This window comes from Melanotaenia boesemani, chromosome 5, assembly GCF_017639745.1.
Source record: "Melanotaenia boesemani isolate fMelBoe1 chromosome 5, fMelBoe1.pri, whole genome shotgun sequence".
NCBI classification, from domain to species: domain Eukaryota; kingdom Metazoa; phylum Chordata; class Actinopteri; order Atheriniformes; family Melanotaeniidae; genus Melanotaenia; species Melanotaenia boesemani.
The window spans coordinates 27,936,631-27,953,854 of NC_055686.1; the positions used below are offsets into that span (position 1 = coordinate 27,936,631).

Sequence of the window (17,224 nt, forward strand, 5' to 3'; positions counted from 1 at the left end):
CAAAGCCCAAGTCATCTCCAGCTAGTTTCTTCTTCTTTGGGATGTTGTGAAACAGAAGATTCTCTTCATGCATGCAGCCATCAAATCTACAGCAACTGTTTGATGCTATTATGTCACTATGGAGCTAAATCTCTGAGGAACGTTTCCAAAGCCTTGTTGAGTCTATGACACCAAGAATTAATGCAGTTTTGAAGGCATATTACAGATTGTAAACATTGCCTTTGTTTGTCTTTTTCCTTTAAGGTTGATTCAGCCTACACTGTAAATAAAAAAATAAAAGAAAAAAAACACCACTTCAGATGGATTCAACAGTAAAAATGTTTATGTAGCAATTTTATCATTATGCTTTTACAAGCTTTAAGCTTTTTAATGATTGCATGTTGCTCTTAATCACCAAAACAATATGCAGAGAACGTCGGCTGTCAGCAGCAGCGTCACGTTAACACACCTGGACCACTCCACCCGGTTCCACAGGGGAAGGACAACCGGTCGGCCCGCATTCAGACAAGAACTGTCAGGACAAGATAAAAGCCTCTGTCAAATGCCAACAACCAGAAAAAAACCGGAAATTACCTTGATTGGTCTTCAAAATAATTGTACAAAATCTAAACTATTTTTTTTCTTGGCTTTGATTATTGGCAAAGTTAGCTAATAAGCTAATTCTTTCCTAAGTAGGGTAAATCCTTTTGTTCCTAGTTAAAAAATTAAATAAATAAAAAATTAAATTGAATTGAATTGAAACACACTAAAGAAAAACTTGCAATTGATTAAAAAATTTAAATTTTTTAAATAATTTGCTTCTTTTTTATTTAAATATGTATGAGAAATTCGTCATAGAAATTGACCAAACATATTGTCAAAGTCTTTAAAAAATGAGAACAGATTTGACAACGTTTTACTAAACATGTTTATTAGAACAGCTGCTGTTTAAAAAGTACATTTTTTATCAGTACTTGTGGATGTGAATGTGAGTATTTGGTTCATTGAAGGGGGTATTTCCTGCTCTTATGATGTAGGATAATTGCTTGTTCTCGTCATAATAAAGAAGAAAGTGAGTAAAATGTCACTTTTATATAAAAAAAAAATTGGTATATTCGTTTTGTGAATATGGACCTACTATGTTTATGTAGTGCTTTGATGTGAAAACTTGGGGCAGTTAAAACAACAAGTTCATTCATCTTACATATGCTAGTGAACAAAAAAAAACAAACAAAACAAGGACTAAAAAAAATCCTTCTAAATCTAAGGATTATTGCAATAGAAATAAAACCTGTAACCTGATGTATTTAACTAAATTAGGTATATATCGTCCATTTATTTTATTTGTAACTTTTGCATATAAATAATGGCTAAGAGAAGAAAAAAAGTCTTTTTTTTTAATTATCTAATTGATTTAGAAAACCGAACTTTTTTCCGTTTAATTCGGAAAAAAAACTTTCTTTCGTGTAACAGCAGCAAAGCGCGTGCTAAAATGTATTTTCTTTAGAAAATCAACAGACCGGAAGTTTAGGACCTGACTTGTTAAACTTGACGCAGGTGCGTCAGCTGGAAGATAATTACAAACGGGAGTGGTGAAAACGTGAGGACGCGTTGATGTGCTTCAACGCAGGAACGTGTTCATCATTTTCTGGATAAATTTAGTCCGTGGAAAACTGTACAGATTCTCACTTCAAATCTTTACCTGAACCAAATGCTGCACGTGATGCTGGAAGAAGCAGCAACGGTGAGTTTGGGAAATGTTTGATTTGGAAACACGAAGCTGTGCGACTGATAAACTGGTATGTGGAGGCAAAAGAAGGACGTTTCTAAAGTCTTTTTTAAGCGTTAAACTTTTCCCTCCCTTCACAGGTTACTGATTTAGAGGGGGATGAACATGGAGGAAACTCAGCAGAATCTGGTAAAAGGAGACATGTAAGTTCTTTGGAAAGGTGGAAAGTTTTGATAGTGGATGTGAACGGACATTACCTGGAAGTAGAGCCCCGATTCTATCATCTTCCCTATACATAACTTATAGCATATTAGTTTAAACTAAAAAAAAAAGTGTTTTTGTGGGTTTGTGAGACATTCTTTTTCCTTGTGCTGGTGTCACATTGTTGGCATGACTTGCTGACAGGTGTTAAGACAAACAAGCTGGATAGCTCAGCATAGGTTTGAATGTTTTCTGCAGGTTTTATATTCTTTTCCTTTTTACTCTTTGACTTTATCACAAGTTTAAAACTATGATGAAGAAGTTTATTTAGATATCTACATTATTATGAATCAACAAACTACCTAAAGTGTTATCTGCTCCTAAATCGGCTCGTTTAATCAGACTGAGTATGTCCAGTTTTTAGAATGACCCCAGCTCTGTGAGAGTTGTGAGAGAGAGAGAGTGAGAGCAGAGGGAAAACCTCAAGAAACTGTAAATCAGTCGTGATGTAATATTGTGCAATCAGGGGAACTGTTGCATGAAAGTATCAGTTCTGTTTGTATGACGATGAAGTGTTTGGATACTGTAATTTGAGCTTTTTTATTATTTATTTAGTTTTTTTTTTAGTACAGTTTTGACCTGGAGGTTTGTTGAAATAATTGGAATTTAACACTGTGCTTTAAGAGTAGAATTTATCATGTAAACACTAGTTAAATTAAACAAGTCTAAATTTTCTACATGCTAAATGGACTGAAAACTATTTTAATTTGTTGTTGAAAGACTAAATATGTCAAATGAAGAAAATGAAGAAAATCACTGTTTTTCTTTGTCCCATCTCCACAGAGTATTGTGACGCTACAAAATATGCTGAAAAAAGTCTCCCAGAGCCCTTTCCATAATCAATACGATGTAAGTGGATACAAACATAAGCTGAAGAATTACCAATGTCCAGCCTTATTTCCAAAACAAAAAAGAAGTTGGTTACATAAACGGAGAATGTTATGAATGTGAAAGTAGTACAAAGATAACGCATTAAAACCTGAAATGGAGAAACCCTGTTTTTAGGAAAATTTATCTTTTAAATCTATTTTCGTCTGATGACAGGAATGGATTTTGGACCAAAAAAAAAAAAAAAAGTAATAGAAATACTTGTGTGACCACCCAAAAGAAAATAAACGATAAAAAGCTGTTCTTGTAAAACAGATGGACTTTCTTTTAGATCAGTTATTCATCAGATAATCCATATAGTCACTCAAATGATTTGTTGTATACTGACTGACTTCTAGAGTGGAGCAGTCAATGATGAAAATGCATGTTTTTAGTTTGAGTAAAACTGAAGCTTTTAAAACTTCTCTAACAGCCAGATAATGCAGCTCAAAACTGTCTGTCAGCTAATAGCCTCTAAGCATTTCCAGACCCTTACCTACAAAATCAATACTTGTGTCATTTAAAACCACCTGTGTAGTGGATCTGCATATACAGGACCGGTCCAAAAGTTTGAACACGCTTATCTTGAAGTTAAACGTTAAATGCAGCACTTTTGCCTAAAATGATCTTCCAAAGACAGAAATGGCAGAAGGTATGTATTTATTTATTTATTTACTTACTTACTTACTTACTGCAATGCTATGGAATATGTATATATCAAACATTTTTAGGCAGGTAAGTAGATTATCCTGCAGAACATTTATACTGGGAAAGGTACATTGATCCCATTAAATGGCCGTGCAGGAGCTGTCTTTTAGAAATAAAGATGGGAAGATGTTCATCGCTCTGTAACTCTGTAACTGCATGGGATAAATGTGAGCCAAGATCGAAGAATGATTCCCAGTATAAATTTATCTATAGCACATAGTGTGGTTAAAACTCAGGAAATCTGAAGAAATCCCTGTATGCTGGGCACAAGACTGAAAATTACTGTTGAATAATTGGCTTTGAGCTTCAGGCTCTTTGGGGGCATTGCATTAAGATCAGCAGTCAGCAATGAAGATCCGTGCGTAACCATAGAAACACCTCTAAAAGTACCATTGTAGAACAGAGGCCATAACTGCATCCACAAACATCCACTTTGCCAAAAAATTACACAAGATTCAGAAACACCAGCTCCTTCTCTAGGGCTGACCTAATTTCAGATGCTAAATCATCCACTAACCTGGAAATTGCAAAACATATGTAATACAAGTTAGTTAAACTGGTTTATGTAGTCCAGACCAGTCCCTTAAAATAATAAAATAAAGGACTGGTGCATATTTTATAATAAATTATAAAGAACTAAGCCCCTCACAATGTTTAGCAGCTAATAACTTCCTTCAACCAAGAAAGTATTTCACAATCAAAACCACAGAAAATAGATTCCTGATATCTCAAACACATACAGTCTTGTTAAAGAAGAGGTTATGCGTACAAGTAAACACGCTTCTAAAACATCTCGCTGGCATCACATTCAAAATTTCACATCTTTGTTGTACTATTTTTAGTTTTGGACATTGTATATAACAACCCAAATCTATTGGAAATGGGATGAAAATGTCGAACATATTCCCCAAGAAAACTAGACTTCTTTTTCTCTTTTTCCTCCTCATACACTTAGTTCATCACCCTCCGACTCCAGTGGATCACTTGTGACAGAATCTCAAAGCAAACAGATCACAGACCAGTGACAACAGCAGCTTTCATACCACACACACACACACACACACACACACACACACACACACACACACACACACACACACACACACACATACAGCGGCAGGTCGGGGATCCCTGTTAAAAAACGCTGAACTGGTTTAACCCTGTCATCATATCGTAACTGCCGTTAGGCTAAAAATATGTTGCCGCTTGTTAGGAAATCGACAACAAAAGCAAAAATGCAGCAAGTTTGCACTGTTTTGTTTACACAACCCAAACCACAGATTCAGAAAGCAAGCTGTGTTTCTGTCCACGCTTCTCCCACATGTTATCACTGACTCTTGGTCCACAGGATGCTGAGGGGTCAGCTGTTGCTACGCATGTGACGGACAACCACCAGCCTCATCTCAAACAGGTGAGAGTGCTGAACTTTACCGAGTGAAATGGATGTTATTTCACCTGTCAGACTGCACTATTTGGAAGTGCTGTTCATGACTTAATAATTCCCACGTATTCTTTGTCTTCAGCTCAGTTTGGGGACTGAAGATGATTATCTTCTCCTGGACAAGGTTATTCTACACACTTTTCTGCTTGTCCTTTGACCTTAATATCTATCTGTTGGCGTGACTTCTAACCGTGTAGGCGTGTCTGTGTGAGCACGAACCGTCCAACTAGATTCTTCTATTAATAAGTCATTTCATTGTTTGTGGGATAATGTTGATAATGTGTGAACTCGTGCTGAATGTACAAGTTCTCAAGTTTAAGTGACTTATCTCTTACATTGTTTTCTGACTGTTGGATATACGAAAGTAACGCGTGTGGAGACTTTTATAGAAAAATGATTGTTAAATAACCATCAGACTCTGGAGCATCTGAGATTTTCTAAACATGCTTTTTATTCTTTGGATTATTTTTCAATACCTGCAGTTTTACCAAACTTTCCTGTGTGTTTAATGCGAGTTCTGCCAGTCATTCAGCATCTAACACTAATGCTGTGTCACTCTGATTCTTTCAGAGTGGCCATCGGGAACGGCTTCATTTAAGCCCTCAGGTACGGTTTTAGTTACTGTTTTGTCAGTTTGTGAAATTTAAATGTTGACTTAAGAAACACATCTTCTTCATTTGTCTTGTTTTGCTGTCTTTGTTTATCAGAATGGAATCTCTGAGGATTTGGTCAAAACAAATCCATTTTATTCCTATTATTTGGTGTGTACCAGACTTTCTTTTTTTTTTTTGTGACTAGAATAACTATTTTTATTAAACGCATTCCTTATGATGTCGTGTTCTATTACCAGGAATCGACCAACAACGGTCATGAGATGGAGAATGGGAGGAAAACTTCAGAAGAAGTGAAGCTTGATGCCATCTTTGTCCCCCCACCAGAATTTCAGAGCTCTCCTCTGGGTCTTGAGCCTGAAATTAAGACTGTGGAAAATGACGCCAAATTTTCTGAACCTGACACCTTTCAGACACACAAACATAAGGAAGACCTCCTCCTAACATCGGTTCTGGGCCAGAAAACTGCTCCTAATGGGGATTTTTATGATTTAACCTTGAAAACACCAAACCTCTATGACACAAACGGGGCTCAAACACAGAACGCCTCTAAACTCTGGGACGTAAAAAGCGCTGAGGTGTTAAAAGATAAAGAAGAGGATCTTTTCCATGCTCTGAAAGGGGAAGATTTACTTCAAAGTGAATGTTCTAAGGAAGTCAACTTGTTTAATAAATCTTCCAGTTATTTTGTTGACCCATTTAAATCTCCTTCAGACGAGGATGATCTGTTCCGCTCTTCATCAGCTGTGGCGACTAACCCTTTTTACAACACCCCAACCTCAGAACCAGACTTGTTTCAGACAAGTGTAACTACAGGTGAGGAACAACACACGGCCACTACAGACAAGGATCTTGCTGGCATGTCTTTTTCTATAGAAAATCTGGACATATTTTCATCTTCATCCACTAATGCAGTCGATCCCTTCCAAAGCCCGCTTACAGCAAACTTATTCCAAGACTTCTCTAGTTTGGATGATCCGTTTGGCCCGACTCCCTCTAGATCACACAACCTTCTCAAGGATGTTTCAGATGGCACGCCGGACATCTTTTGGCCACGCCCTGCAGATACTAGAGAGAGCATGGATTTGTTTATGAAAACTCCATCGAAAACCACAGTCTCCACACCCTCTCTCAGTCCATCAGAGATGAAGCTGGATGTTCCAGCATCACCAGATCTTTTTAAAAAAAAAATACTGAAGTCTCCTCCAGCTGTCCCACCAAAGCCTCTTCACAGGCCGCAGGAGATCCTCCTGACGACTCCTCAGGGCAGCAAACATGATATCCTTCAGCCGACTCCCTTCAGTCAGGCCAGCAGTCTGTCTCCATCGCCCAACCAGTCTCCAACTGGCATGGATCATGTATGTAACACATCACAGTATTTCCGCCCCCTTCATATTGTAATATGCATCATTTCAACAATGACCCGATTAAACTTGCAGGTGCAGGTTTTCAGGCGTCCACCACGACCACTGCCTCGAACCAGACCACCTCGACCAGTAAAACCACCGCAGCCAGTGATCCCTGTAAGCCAACAACATTTTAATCTTTACGATTGGAGGCACAGTCTCTTAACTTGTCTTTTTGTGTCTTCTGGACTATTAGGTTGAAAAGGAACCAGATGTACCAAAAGAGGCACCAAAATCCTCCCCCAAGTCAGCCCTTAGATCGTTGCCAAAACCAGTTTTCCCCCGTAAACCAAAAACTCCGGTATGCAGATTGTTTAGAGATTCAGTGGAATTAGTTGCTCTATGCAGATCTGCAGCAGCATGCTTGTACAGCTCTAACTATCTAATGAGGAACAACATAAATCATATGAACTGTTTGTGTAAATCTTTTGCCTTTTCAGAAGCCTAAACCAGTGGAACCCGAGAACTTTGTTGTCTTAGAGGACATCCTGCTTATCGGACAGGTGTGTTTTCTGTAACAGATTTTTTCCAGGAACAAATGGTTCAGTAATAATGATCAACACAGACATGTTGGCCAGAATGAAATAGTCTGTTTGTTGTGGAGATATTCAAAATCCAGGACTGATATCACGCCCCCACAAAGCATGCAACAGGTTTTCCCTACATGTGTTGGCAAAATATGTTGCTTGAAGGCTTATTCTGGAAATTATTAGTGGAAGTAGAGCTGTCTATATGAGGATTTGTTTTACTGCAAACAGGAACGGTGTATAGATGACTGGCCTGAGGACAGTCCTGAGCACAACCCTGACTTCAAACCAGTAAGCGATTAAGCTTTTATTTCTTTGATTTATTTTATCAGAGCCCCAACTTTCAGCATTTCTCTGTGCAAAGTTATCAACAGTTCAGCTGTGTATCTTATTTTTTTTTTTTTTTAAATAAGGCTGGAAAATTTAAACTACGAAGAGAGTCGCTGAAGGTCAGAGATGGTTTCTTTCTTTTAGATAACATTCCTGATTTTTAATCAGAGAAAAGAAGCTGAACATCCAAACTTTTTCCTTTAGGCCAAGACAGATTCTGACGGAGGAAGTGGCGAGGACCAAGATGGAAGTCAAAGCAAGGTATCCCTTTTAATGCTTTAATGTGTATAGTTTTTTTATGAGCTGCAGCCTCACATTCGCTTGTAATAATTCTTACAGAAAAAGAAGTTCAAAATGTCCCTGCTGTCCAGAAGAAGCTCAAAGGTAAATTTAAATGAATTGCCACAATGGTTTTTACAGCATGTTTATTAATTTGATGCTAATGGATTTAACTTTTTTAGGAGAAGTTTCCTAAGGATATGTTGAAGGGAAATAGTAACACACTGCCCGTCTTACATAAATCACCAAAGGTAATTCATGCCTTTTTTATCAAATGAAAGTTCTGTAAGCCTCCTTTATCAAACTCAAATTTAACATGTCCGTCTATATACTGCATGTTTGTGAGTGTGCGATGTCAAAGGAACAAAACAGAAAGTAGATGAGGAATTCACTCATCTTTTACTTGTCTGTCAGAAAGGAGGCATTTTCACCCCTTTCACCACTTTTGTTGCTCCGTTTTCAATGCAGCGGTGTGTATACATGGTGCTCCTGCAGGACACCCACCAAACTATAAAATGCAATTCCCAAAGCACAACGTGCACAACACTGTAAAAAGATGTTGTTCATGCTAGAAACACCATGAAAGTGCTAAATGATAACATGTCTTGTTTTGCGTTAATCAGGTTTATTTAGCACATTTTCCTGTGCTTTACATAAAACATTTAAAAGCATTACAGCAAGGTGCAAAAGAAATATTAAAAATACAAGATTTAAAACAAACATCTAACTCTGGGAACTGAAAGTAGACTTTTCTCTGTCTTGGCGAGGACTCAAGCAGTAGCATGTTGGCTAACTCCAGCTGTATGATGGACAGTATTACAGTAGTCCACCAGAGAAAATCCATGAACAAGTTTTTCTAAATCTTGCTGAGACATTAGTCTTTAAATCATCAATATGTTCTTTGAATAATAATAAGCTGACTTCACGACTATCTTAATGTGAAAGCTGAGATTCAGGTCGGAGCCCATGACTACTCCCAGTTTCTGACTCGGTTGTTTGTTTTTACTGTTTGAAGCCGAGTGCAGACTTTTAACCTTTTGTTTCCTTAGCTCCAAAAATAAGTTTCTGGAGCCAAGATGAGATGGTTATGTAAATTTGTATATCATCAGCATAACAATAGCAACACATTTTGTTGTTCATAATTTGACCAAGAGGCAGTATGTAGATGTTGAAAAAATAGTGACCCAATAATAAAACCTTGAGGAACTCCGAAGGATATTTTATTGCTCAGATTATAGTTATATGTACTGAAATCAGGTCATTACTGTTGTTGTACCGTGTTCAAGCAGATGTTATTGAAGACCTTAACTAGAGCAGTGTCAGTGCTGTGGTGTGGCTGAACACCTGGCTGGTCAACATTAGTGTCAGGAAGTTGTGTAATTGTTAAAAGATCATTTTACCAAGAAAAGGGATGTTTGAAACTGACCTATAACTGCTCTTCAGTGAGGACTAGTTTGTTTTTCCATTGTGGCTTGATGGCAGCTGTTTTTAAGCTTAGTATATGTATCAGCTGGACATTATATTACAGTTGGCTGAAATTTTGCTGATATTAATCAAGACAAGTGTCATAACTGCATTACAATTGAGAAACTAAATCTTTGCTTCTGTTTTGCAGGAGAACTTTACAGACGTGCACACATCTGTGGGAGAGAATGAGGATGAAGAGCTGAATGAATACAGAGTATGTTTTGTCTTTTTTCCAGTTCAGTGTCATTTCTTTATTCATGAGCAGAAATGGAAAATATTCTCAATAACATCCTTTTTATTTATTTATTTTTTTGTCATCAGAAGAAACCTATGAAGACCAAAGTCAATCAGCTGTTTCGAAGAGCGTCCACTACTTCCTCTGTGGTTGAGCGAACCCACGCGGATGGACATTTACTTCAGGAATCAAAGGTAAGTTAAGGGAGTATGTAGAAACATCTCTTCCAGCATTCTTTAAAATCCTATGCTGGTGTCTTTCATGCAAACCAAGATACCAAAATGTCTACAAACGAACATCCTAGTTTCCTACGTTAATATTTTTCTGTTTCAAGAAGGGGGACCTGGATAAGAAGAGCAGCAAGAATAACACCATCGATCGTCGATGGTCAGAGGTAAATTATTCGGTGTTGTTTGGTAGGATTGTTTTAAAATAAGAATCTTCTCTTTCAATAATTACCAACCTCGAGAAGAAGTAGAAGGAAAATGATTAAAGGCTGATGTGTTTTTTTTATGGATCGGTATGTCTGTTTTAGGGAAATATGTTGGATGACGGCACTGGTGAAGAGGAGGAAGACGGGGGAGCTCATCATGAGGTTGACACTCAATTTTTTTTTCTTTTATCCTAAAAAATGAAGCCATTTTAATGCAGACTTATAAATATCATGCATTTATCAGAATAATCTAATTGCCTCTCTGTAGAAGACAAAAAAGAAAGTCAAAGTCAAGTTTGTGCCACAGCGAGGATTTGCCATCACTCGGGAAAAGGTATTCACACACTGAATGTACCTGCAGTAATCACACCTTCCTGCTTTTGTAAAATACAACACCCTTTTTTCTTTCTAGCTAAATAGTGAACCAAAGGGAGCTTATGGATACACGCCTCGCAAAGGCTCAAAGGTGTGTCTGCAAATTGTGAATGAAGTGTGTTTGACAGCTCGCATTACCTTTTTTTTTTTTTTTTGTGGTATGAGGATGCCTCAGCTGTTTCACATGTTTTGAATTTTTTCGTCACAGGACAAATCATCTGATGAAGTTCTTGGTGCACATGGCTACACCCCTCATGAGAAGTCAAAGGTCATTCTGCCTCAGATCCCATGTTTACAAGAAAGAAACGACACACGCACAGCAACACGCGCATCAGCATAGTTAATTTAAAGTTTGAAGAAAAATTTTACAGCCCGATTTCTTTATTTATTACTCTGTGCAAGCTGATCTCTCCAAACGCTAGCTGGAGGCAGGTGTTTCAGTTGGAATGATTCATTGTTAAAAAATGAAGGCCTATAAGCATTTTTAAAGAGAGATTAAACGTAACCATCCTGATCACAGAAACGTTCATACAACCTACATGACAAGGCTGACCTCAGAAGTGGTTTACCTGCAAACATCACTCCAGAAACACAACATGGCACCCTTACTGATGACTAAGATCTCAACACACCTGCACAAATCTCTGCAACTCTTAACTCTTTTTGTCCACTATAAGAAAAACTCTAAACACACATGGTTTCAAAAACTCTGTAGAAGGAAAAAAATATGTTTGCCCCAGCAGCAACACCTTAACCCTATTGTGAGGCATGGTGGGGGAGGCATCATGATTTAGGGCTGATCTGCTACTTAAGAGTCCTGAGATGCCAAATGGTGTAATTCCTCCTCGTCATGGTCTCGGCAGCTGGATAAACATTTGTTCATTGCTTTAAAATGATTGTAAAAGTTAGAAAATGTCTCCTTTGACTGAATGTTTTTATGAATTATTTGGCAAAATGTTATAATCTGTAAAGATCGAGATGATTTCAAAGGCTTATATTAGTTTTCAAACTAATTTATCTACATGTATTTATCTTTAGACTGATGCTTTTGAGGATGTGGAGGAGTTGAAAAGCCAACATCTTCAATCAGCAAGCAAAGCAGTAAGTTTTAGTTTGACACCAGAAAAAAATGCTTTGTTTTGTGTTTGACGTGAAACTGATGCATGTGTTACTCTGCTGCTTTCATGATGGTGACACTTACAGAAAACACATCATTATTCTCCGGGACTAAATGAAGATGAAGATGCTTATGGATTCCAAGCCTGCAAACCTGTAAGCTTCTCTTTTTACTCTTTTTTTTCTTTTTTTTGAACATTTTATTCAGTGGTAATTTACTTTTTTTTCCGCCTTCTTGATGGAAGAAATCAGCAAAGATGAAACTGCAGCATGCAGGTCGTCGAAGTTCAAAGGTAAATGTGCATCTATGAAAAGTCTTGTTGCAAAGCAGATAAAATGAACTGGTTTTAAATTTGGGCTTTTCTTAAATGTGTGCAATATTTAGGAGAACATGCTGGAAAGCAGCGCTATGCAGAAAAAGAAGAGCTGCTTCTCAGATGAGGAGTTTGAAGATGAAGAACTGAACGGGATGGAGGCTTGTAAACCGGTAATTCTTTTCAAATGAGCAGAAATTTCTACTTTTTGAAACCATAGATAAGTTTTGTCTGTCTGCTGATTATACTGTTTATACTTAGCTTAAAAACTATTAAGAGGTTGACGATACAGTTTATGTATTTTTAAAGGCTAATTGTGTAAATTATCAGAATTAAACTGTAAATGGAGAGAGCATTACACTAGTTCATTTCAATCATATTCCACCTGCCAGCATGCAGGCTCTTCATACACTTCTGCACTGCAAATATCCTACATTCTTCTTTTCTTTTTAGAAGAATTCTAATCATGGTCCGGTCCCTGTACCGCGAAAACCTAGGACAGCTAACAGATGGGGTGAATCAAGTACATTCAGCTACCACTTACCTCAACAAACACCAAGTGTATGTTTAATGAATAACTACGTCTTTCATAATGCTCTCTGTATTTTTATCCTTTCTAAGTTTCCTGTGACTGTGGCTTAACTACCGCTGAATATTTTGGCAGGAGGGGTTTGAAGAGGATGAAAAAACTGGAAACAAGTTGACAAAACCTGCAGAGTTGTACGATGATGAAGCGGATGAACTTGAAATTTGCAAGCCGGTATGCTTTTCATTCTCATTCACCTTTGCTTGTTTTTATGGTTAAATAGACTACGCTAAAAAAAATTCTCTTCTTTTCAATCAATAGAAAAAGTCATCAAAATTAAAAGTCTTCAACAAACGCAAGCATAGGGTGAGTGTGGGTACTAAGTGTTCTCAAGGAAGGATACTTATTTAGATTATTATTTTGCCTTATGACTCCAATATTTAGATGAGTGACCTAACTTTTCACCGTCTCGACAGAGCAAAGCAATGCATCCAGAAGGTGAGGATCCACAAGGAGCTGCATTTAACGAACACCTTTCAGAGGCTGCTAAGGTACGTTTGCAACTTTCAAAGGGGAAAGTATTTGTAAGTGTTTAAATTGTAGTAACAATCATAGCTGTGTCTGTAATGCTTTGTTAGACTCATTGCGCTAATCTAAAATGTCTCAAATAGACAAGCAAACAGTGCCTGATCCACTTTCAGTGTTTACCTCACCAACAGTTTCACTTTCTCCAACCTGAACTATCATGTGACTGCTCACTGTTCATAAACACATAGTTCATGCTCCTTTTTTTGGCATCTCAGCTGTGATCAGATATGCAGAATAACATGCTGTAATTGGAAAAAAAAATTCAACTTTATTGCTATAACAGAACCTGATACTGATAAAACATAATTCAAACCATTAGCTTTATTAAAATATACCCTCTAGCAAGGTTAGTATGAGGTACACTTATGCTTATGTCAGCCTAAGATGAATCAGACAAAACTGTCACCAGCATCTGCTTTGTTTATCTGCGTTTCTCTGCGAGACATTTTCCTCTGACATGTAACCAGACTGGTTTAGTTGCATTTCCCTGATGACACACCAGCTGCAGCCCACAAAACAGGCTTCACTTGTACACATGTTCCAAGTGCTGGGTTTTAATGACTTATCTGTGAGAACAAAGTAAAATATTTTGACTTTCTGATGTTATCACTGTTTTATCTTTGTCACCCCCTCCCCTTCTCATCCAGGCGGAGTGGCTTGCTGCTCAGATGGACGAGTGTGCTATAGCAAATCTGGAAGATGAGGAAGAGGAAGGAGTCAGTTTCTTTGGTCACTGGCTTTGCAAAAATTGTGTAAAAAATTGTGTTGCACTGAAATGTAAGCATCTTTCTTTCTTTCTCTTTCCACAGGACACTGACAGTTTGATGGAGTGGTGGTATACAGTAGAGAGTGAGTAACAAGGTCTGACATGAAATGAAGACATGAATGTGTTCCCTAAATTTCACTATGGCCTGTTGTTGGTTTTGCATTTCAGAATGGGATGAGGTGCCATCGGATGAAGAGGACGCAGCCATCCAAAAGGATGAATTAAAGTACGTCTCTTTACCTTTTTCTAAACCAGCAGTTATTCTTCTGAGTCATATCATGGAGTATTGGGGTGGTTTTTGCTTCATGTAGAGCAGAAAAGCCACAAAAGTTGGTAACTTGAATATAATCCTACTTCGTACATCTCAACAGGGTAATTGTATTGTTGCAGTATAAATTGAGGAAAATGCATTTTTTAGAAATATATTGTTGACAAACTATTGGAAAGCTTTGAAATGTTTTTGAAGTGGAAGGAGGAATATATAAAATCTTAATGAATGCATTGGGATTGGGATTTGTAGCTTAGCAACAGCTGAGGTGATGTCTCATGCAGCTTCAACAGGCAGCACAGGTGAATTCTTTTAAAACTTGCAGCCAATACAGTCCTACTCAGTAAAATGTCCAGGATTACACCATTTGTTGATGCCAGCACTGCAGTCTCTCCTCCTTTACCCTCAATGTTTCGTTCGTGGGCTCCGTCTGCCCTTTTAATCTGACTACAGGATATATAACTGGAGCTTAGTCTGTGAAACATAAAACTGTAACTTTGATATTTCCTCTGTTTCATTATCAGTGGTCCAAGTTTCTGTTTTATTTGCCAATAATCTCATTCTCTCACAATCTTTAAAAAGGTTTACTCGCATGAATTTGGGATCTTATTTGGGCGTGTAGGCAGACTTAGGAAAGCTCAGTCCGCTGCTCCTACAGAACTTTCCATCGGAGGGTTTACTTATCATGATTTTAGGTCAGAAGTGTCCGAAATGCCAGCAAACATTCGTCCTGTTGTACTGCGTTCAAATTGGTGTCAAAATATAAAGTCAGTAAGAACTCGATATACAAATAAAGACCAGAGCTACATCAAGCTGCCATCATTAAAATCACACTGATTAGCCTCAACTGTTGGAGTGTTGGAATGATGGGTAAAAGCAAAGTTATTTATTTATTTAAACTCTTCATCTAGTTAAACATTATCTGGAGACATGTCAGATTCAGAACTGAGTAGAGTTTCTCTTTTTTCTTATTTTTTTTCATTTGATGCCAGGACAAAAAAAAATTGTCAATACCAATTATTTTGGAAAATAACTACAGATAAAGTGTGTCATCTTAAAACTGCAATATTTAACGATTGAATTATTCATTGTATATTTAGTATGATACAAAAAATACAGAGAAATCTCTGAACAACAGAGACGAGGCTGAAAACCACTTTCAGTTGCCTGCCTGTAGCCCTGTGGGCTGCAATGTAATAATGATGGTGGGGGTTCAGGAACGCTGCTGGGAAACCCTTGTCAATGAATACAGATGTAGCTGCACCAATAAATTAGTAAATATTTTCATATATAACCAGATTTATTTGTCCAAACATTAATTATGTTGTCAAAAAATCCAAAATCCAACAGTTGCAAAAAATGGGAAAAAATTATTTGGCTAACTTTATCTGTGATGTGAGCCAAATAAACTACTCAATGTATTTTGTTCTCCTTCATCTGGATACTGAGATGTGCACCTTTATTTTTTCCTTTTTGCAATTAATTTTGTTTTTCATTGTTTTCTGTTTAACACAAATCATTTCTTTGTTTTAAATGTACTAAATGTTGCTTTGGCTATCAGGTCCTTCACCATCCTGGCAGACAAGATCCATAATGGCCTCCGCCTCTTCAACAAAGTCTTCACAGAGCGAGCTGAGATCCTCTGGCAGTCCATCATCTTACTCCACACCATCGCTGACGACATTAGTGAATTCCACCATAAAGCAAAGATTGCTGGCATCACTGGTGGAACCACCTCAGCGGTGGGGGGCGTGGCGGCCATTGCTGGCTTAGCCCTGGCACCCGTCACTTTTGGGGCCTCTCTGCTAATCACAGCTGTGGGAGTGGGTGTGGCAGCAGCTGGTGGGGTGACTTCGGCCTCTGCAGCCATTTCAGATAACGTTAACAGAAATCACGACCGCAAGAAGGTAAGATGAATGGGAGCTTTGTGCGCGGGTAGCTGTTTTAATTTTAGCCAAGCAACATTTTTAGTAATCTTTCATCTAATGTTTGTCAAAGCGTTAATGTTTATCAGAGGAATTAAATCTGAGAGTTGTGGAAGCAGTGAAACATTCTTTTAATCCTGCAGATTCAGTTTTGTTCCTGTATCCATGGGCTTTTTCACACCTCTGTCCGTTATTAGGTCGAGCAGGTCCTGAAGGAGTATGAGGACCACCTGCTGGACATTGCAAAGATCCTTCACTTCGTCAACAAGGGTTTGAGCAAGCTGCGTGGCCATCCTTTCCTCCGGTCCGGCACCCAGCATTACTCTGAGGACTGGGAGATCCGCAGGTCCGTCCAGGTGATCAGCTTAGTGGACTCACCTGTGATGCGAGCGACAGAGTTAACAGATGAGGCCATCACCTCGCTGCAAGGACTCTTCAAAGGCATGGACAAGTACTTTATAAAGGACACCAGAGAGCTGAAGAAAGGCTGTAAGAAAGAGATTGTGGCTGAAATACGCAAAGTGGCAAATGTGCTCAATGAGAGCATAGTGGAACTCAACACCATCAGGGAGGAGCTTCAGGATGCAACTGGAAACATTTGAGCAGCTTCCTGATAAAGGCTTTTTAACCATATTTATCAAAGATCAGCAGCACCCTCTCCTGGCCGAATAAAGGAACTGTTGGTTAGGTGTGGCTATCAAAGATTAAGTCATATGACACACTTTTTAACACTTACACAACACTTGTGATAGTCCTGCTAAACATTGAGCTTCTGTGAATCTAATTATGTCTGATGTTTTGCTGTGACTGTAGACAACATTTAAAGATGCAGACGAGTTTTGTATTTATATTGTAAGATGTTTATCAAACACACTGTCCTGCACTCAATCATGGAAAGTTTTTCCAGCATTGGATGAATCAAAATGTGTCCACGGAGGGTCTCATTTGAACATTTAAACTGTTTCCAGTATAATCTTTTTATTACTGTTTGTTTATTTATATATTGTGTGTGTATGTGTATGTCACCCTTCTTGATGTTTTCAAACGTCAATGCAGTAAGGTAAAAAAATAAA

At 38.0% G+C, this 17,224-nt stretch overlaps 1 protein-coding gene across 5 annotated transcripts; it reads left to right on the top strand.

Moving 5' to 3' along the window:
• Nucleotides 1-1,535: 1,535 nt before the first annotated feature.
• Nucleotides 1,536-17,224, top strand: si:cabz01007807.1. Of its 5 annotated transcripts, none has more exons than XM_041985582.1 (36): nucleotides 1,536-1,778; nucleotides 1,849-1,911; nucleotides 2,753-2,818; nucleotides 4,893-4,955; nucleotides 5,068-5,109; nucleotides 5,556-5,591; nucleotides 5,693-5,746; nucleotides 5,836-6,954; nucleotides 7,036-7,119; nucleotides 7,199-7,303; nucleotides 7,443-7,505; nucleotides 7,761-7,820; nucleotides 7,943-7,978; nucleotides 8,064-8,120; nucleotides 8,199-8,243; nucleotides 8,321-8,389; nucleotides 9,754-9,819; nucleotides 9,927-10,034; nucleotides 10,175-10,234; nucleotides 10,376-10,435; nucleotides 10,542-10,607; nucleotides 10,686-10,739; nucleotides 10,857-10,916; nucleotides 11,687-11,749; nucleotides 11,852-11,920; nucleotides 12,007-12,057; nucleotides 12,150-12,251; nucleotides 12,532-12,639; nucleotides 12,743-12,838; nucleotides 12,926-12,970; nucleotides 13,081-13,155; nucleotides 13,840-13,908; nucleotides 14,002-14,041; nucleotides 14,127-14,184; nucleotides 15,788-16,133; nucleotides 16,349-17,224. In XM_041985582.1, the coding sequence occupies exons 1-36, from the start codon at nucleotides 1,737-1,739 to the stop codon at nucleotides 16,751-16,753; spliced, it is 4,005 nt and encodes a 1,334-aa protein (XP_041841516.1). In that variant the 5' UTR covers nucleotides 1,536-1,736; the 3' UTR covers nucleotides 16,754-17,224. The 5 variants fall into 5 exon arrangements, with proteins under 5 accessions (XP_041841516.1, XP_041841518.1, XP_041841517.1 ...); XM_041985584.1 differs by having other exon boundaries at nucleotides 12,535-12,639; XM_041985583.1 differs by having other exon boundaries at nucleotides 1,537-1,778; nucleotides 12,010-12,057.

What these genes read in the sequence shown, in the direction of transcription:
- si:cabz01007807.1 (XM_041985582.1), top strand. Translation starts at nt 1,737, where the DNA reads ATGTTTGATTTGGAAACACGAAGCTGTGCGACTGATAAACTG. An exon ending in TCTTACATAAATCACCAAAG is followed by an intron (nt 8,390 to 9,753) that starts GTAATTCATGCC and finishes TCTGTTTTGCAG; the next exon opens with GAGAACTTTACAGACGTGCA. An exon ending in ATTTACTTCAGGAATCAAAG is followed by an intron (nt 10,035 to 10,174) that starts GTAAGTTAAGGG and finishes TTCTGTTTCAAG; the next exon opens with AAGGGGGACCTGGATAAGAA.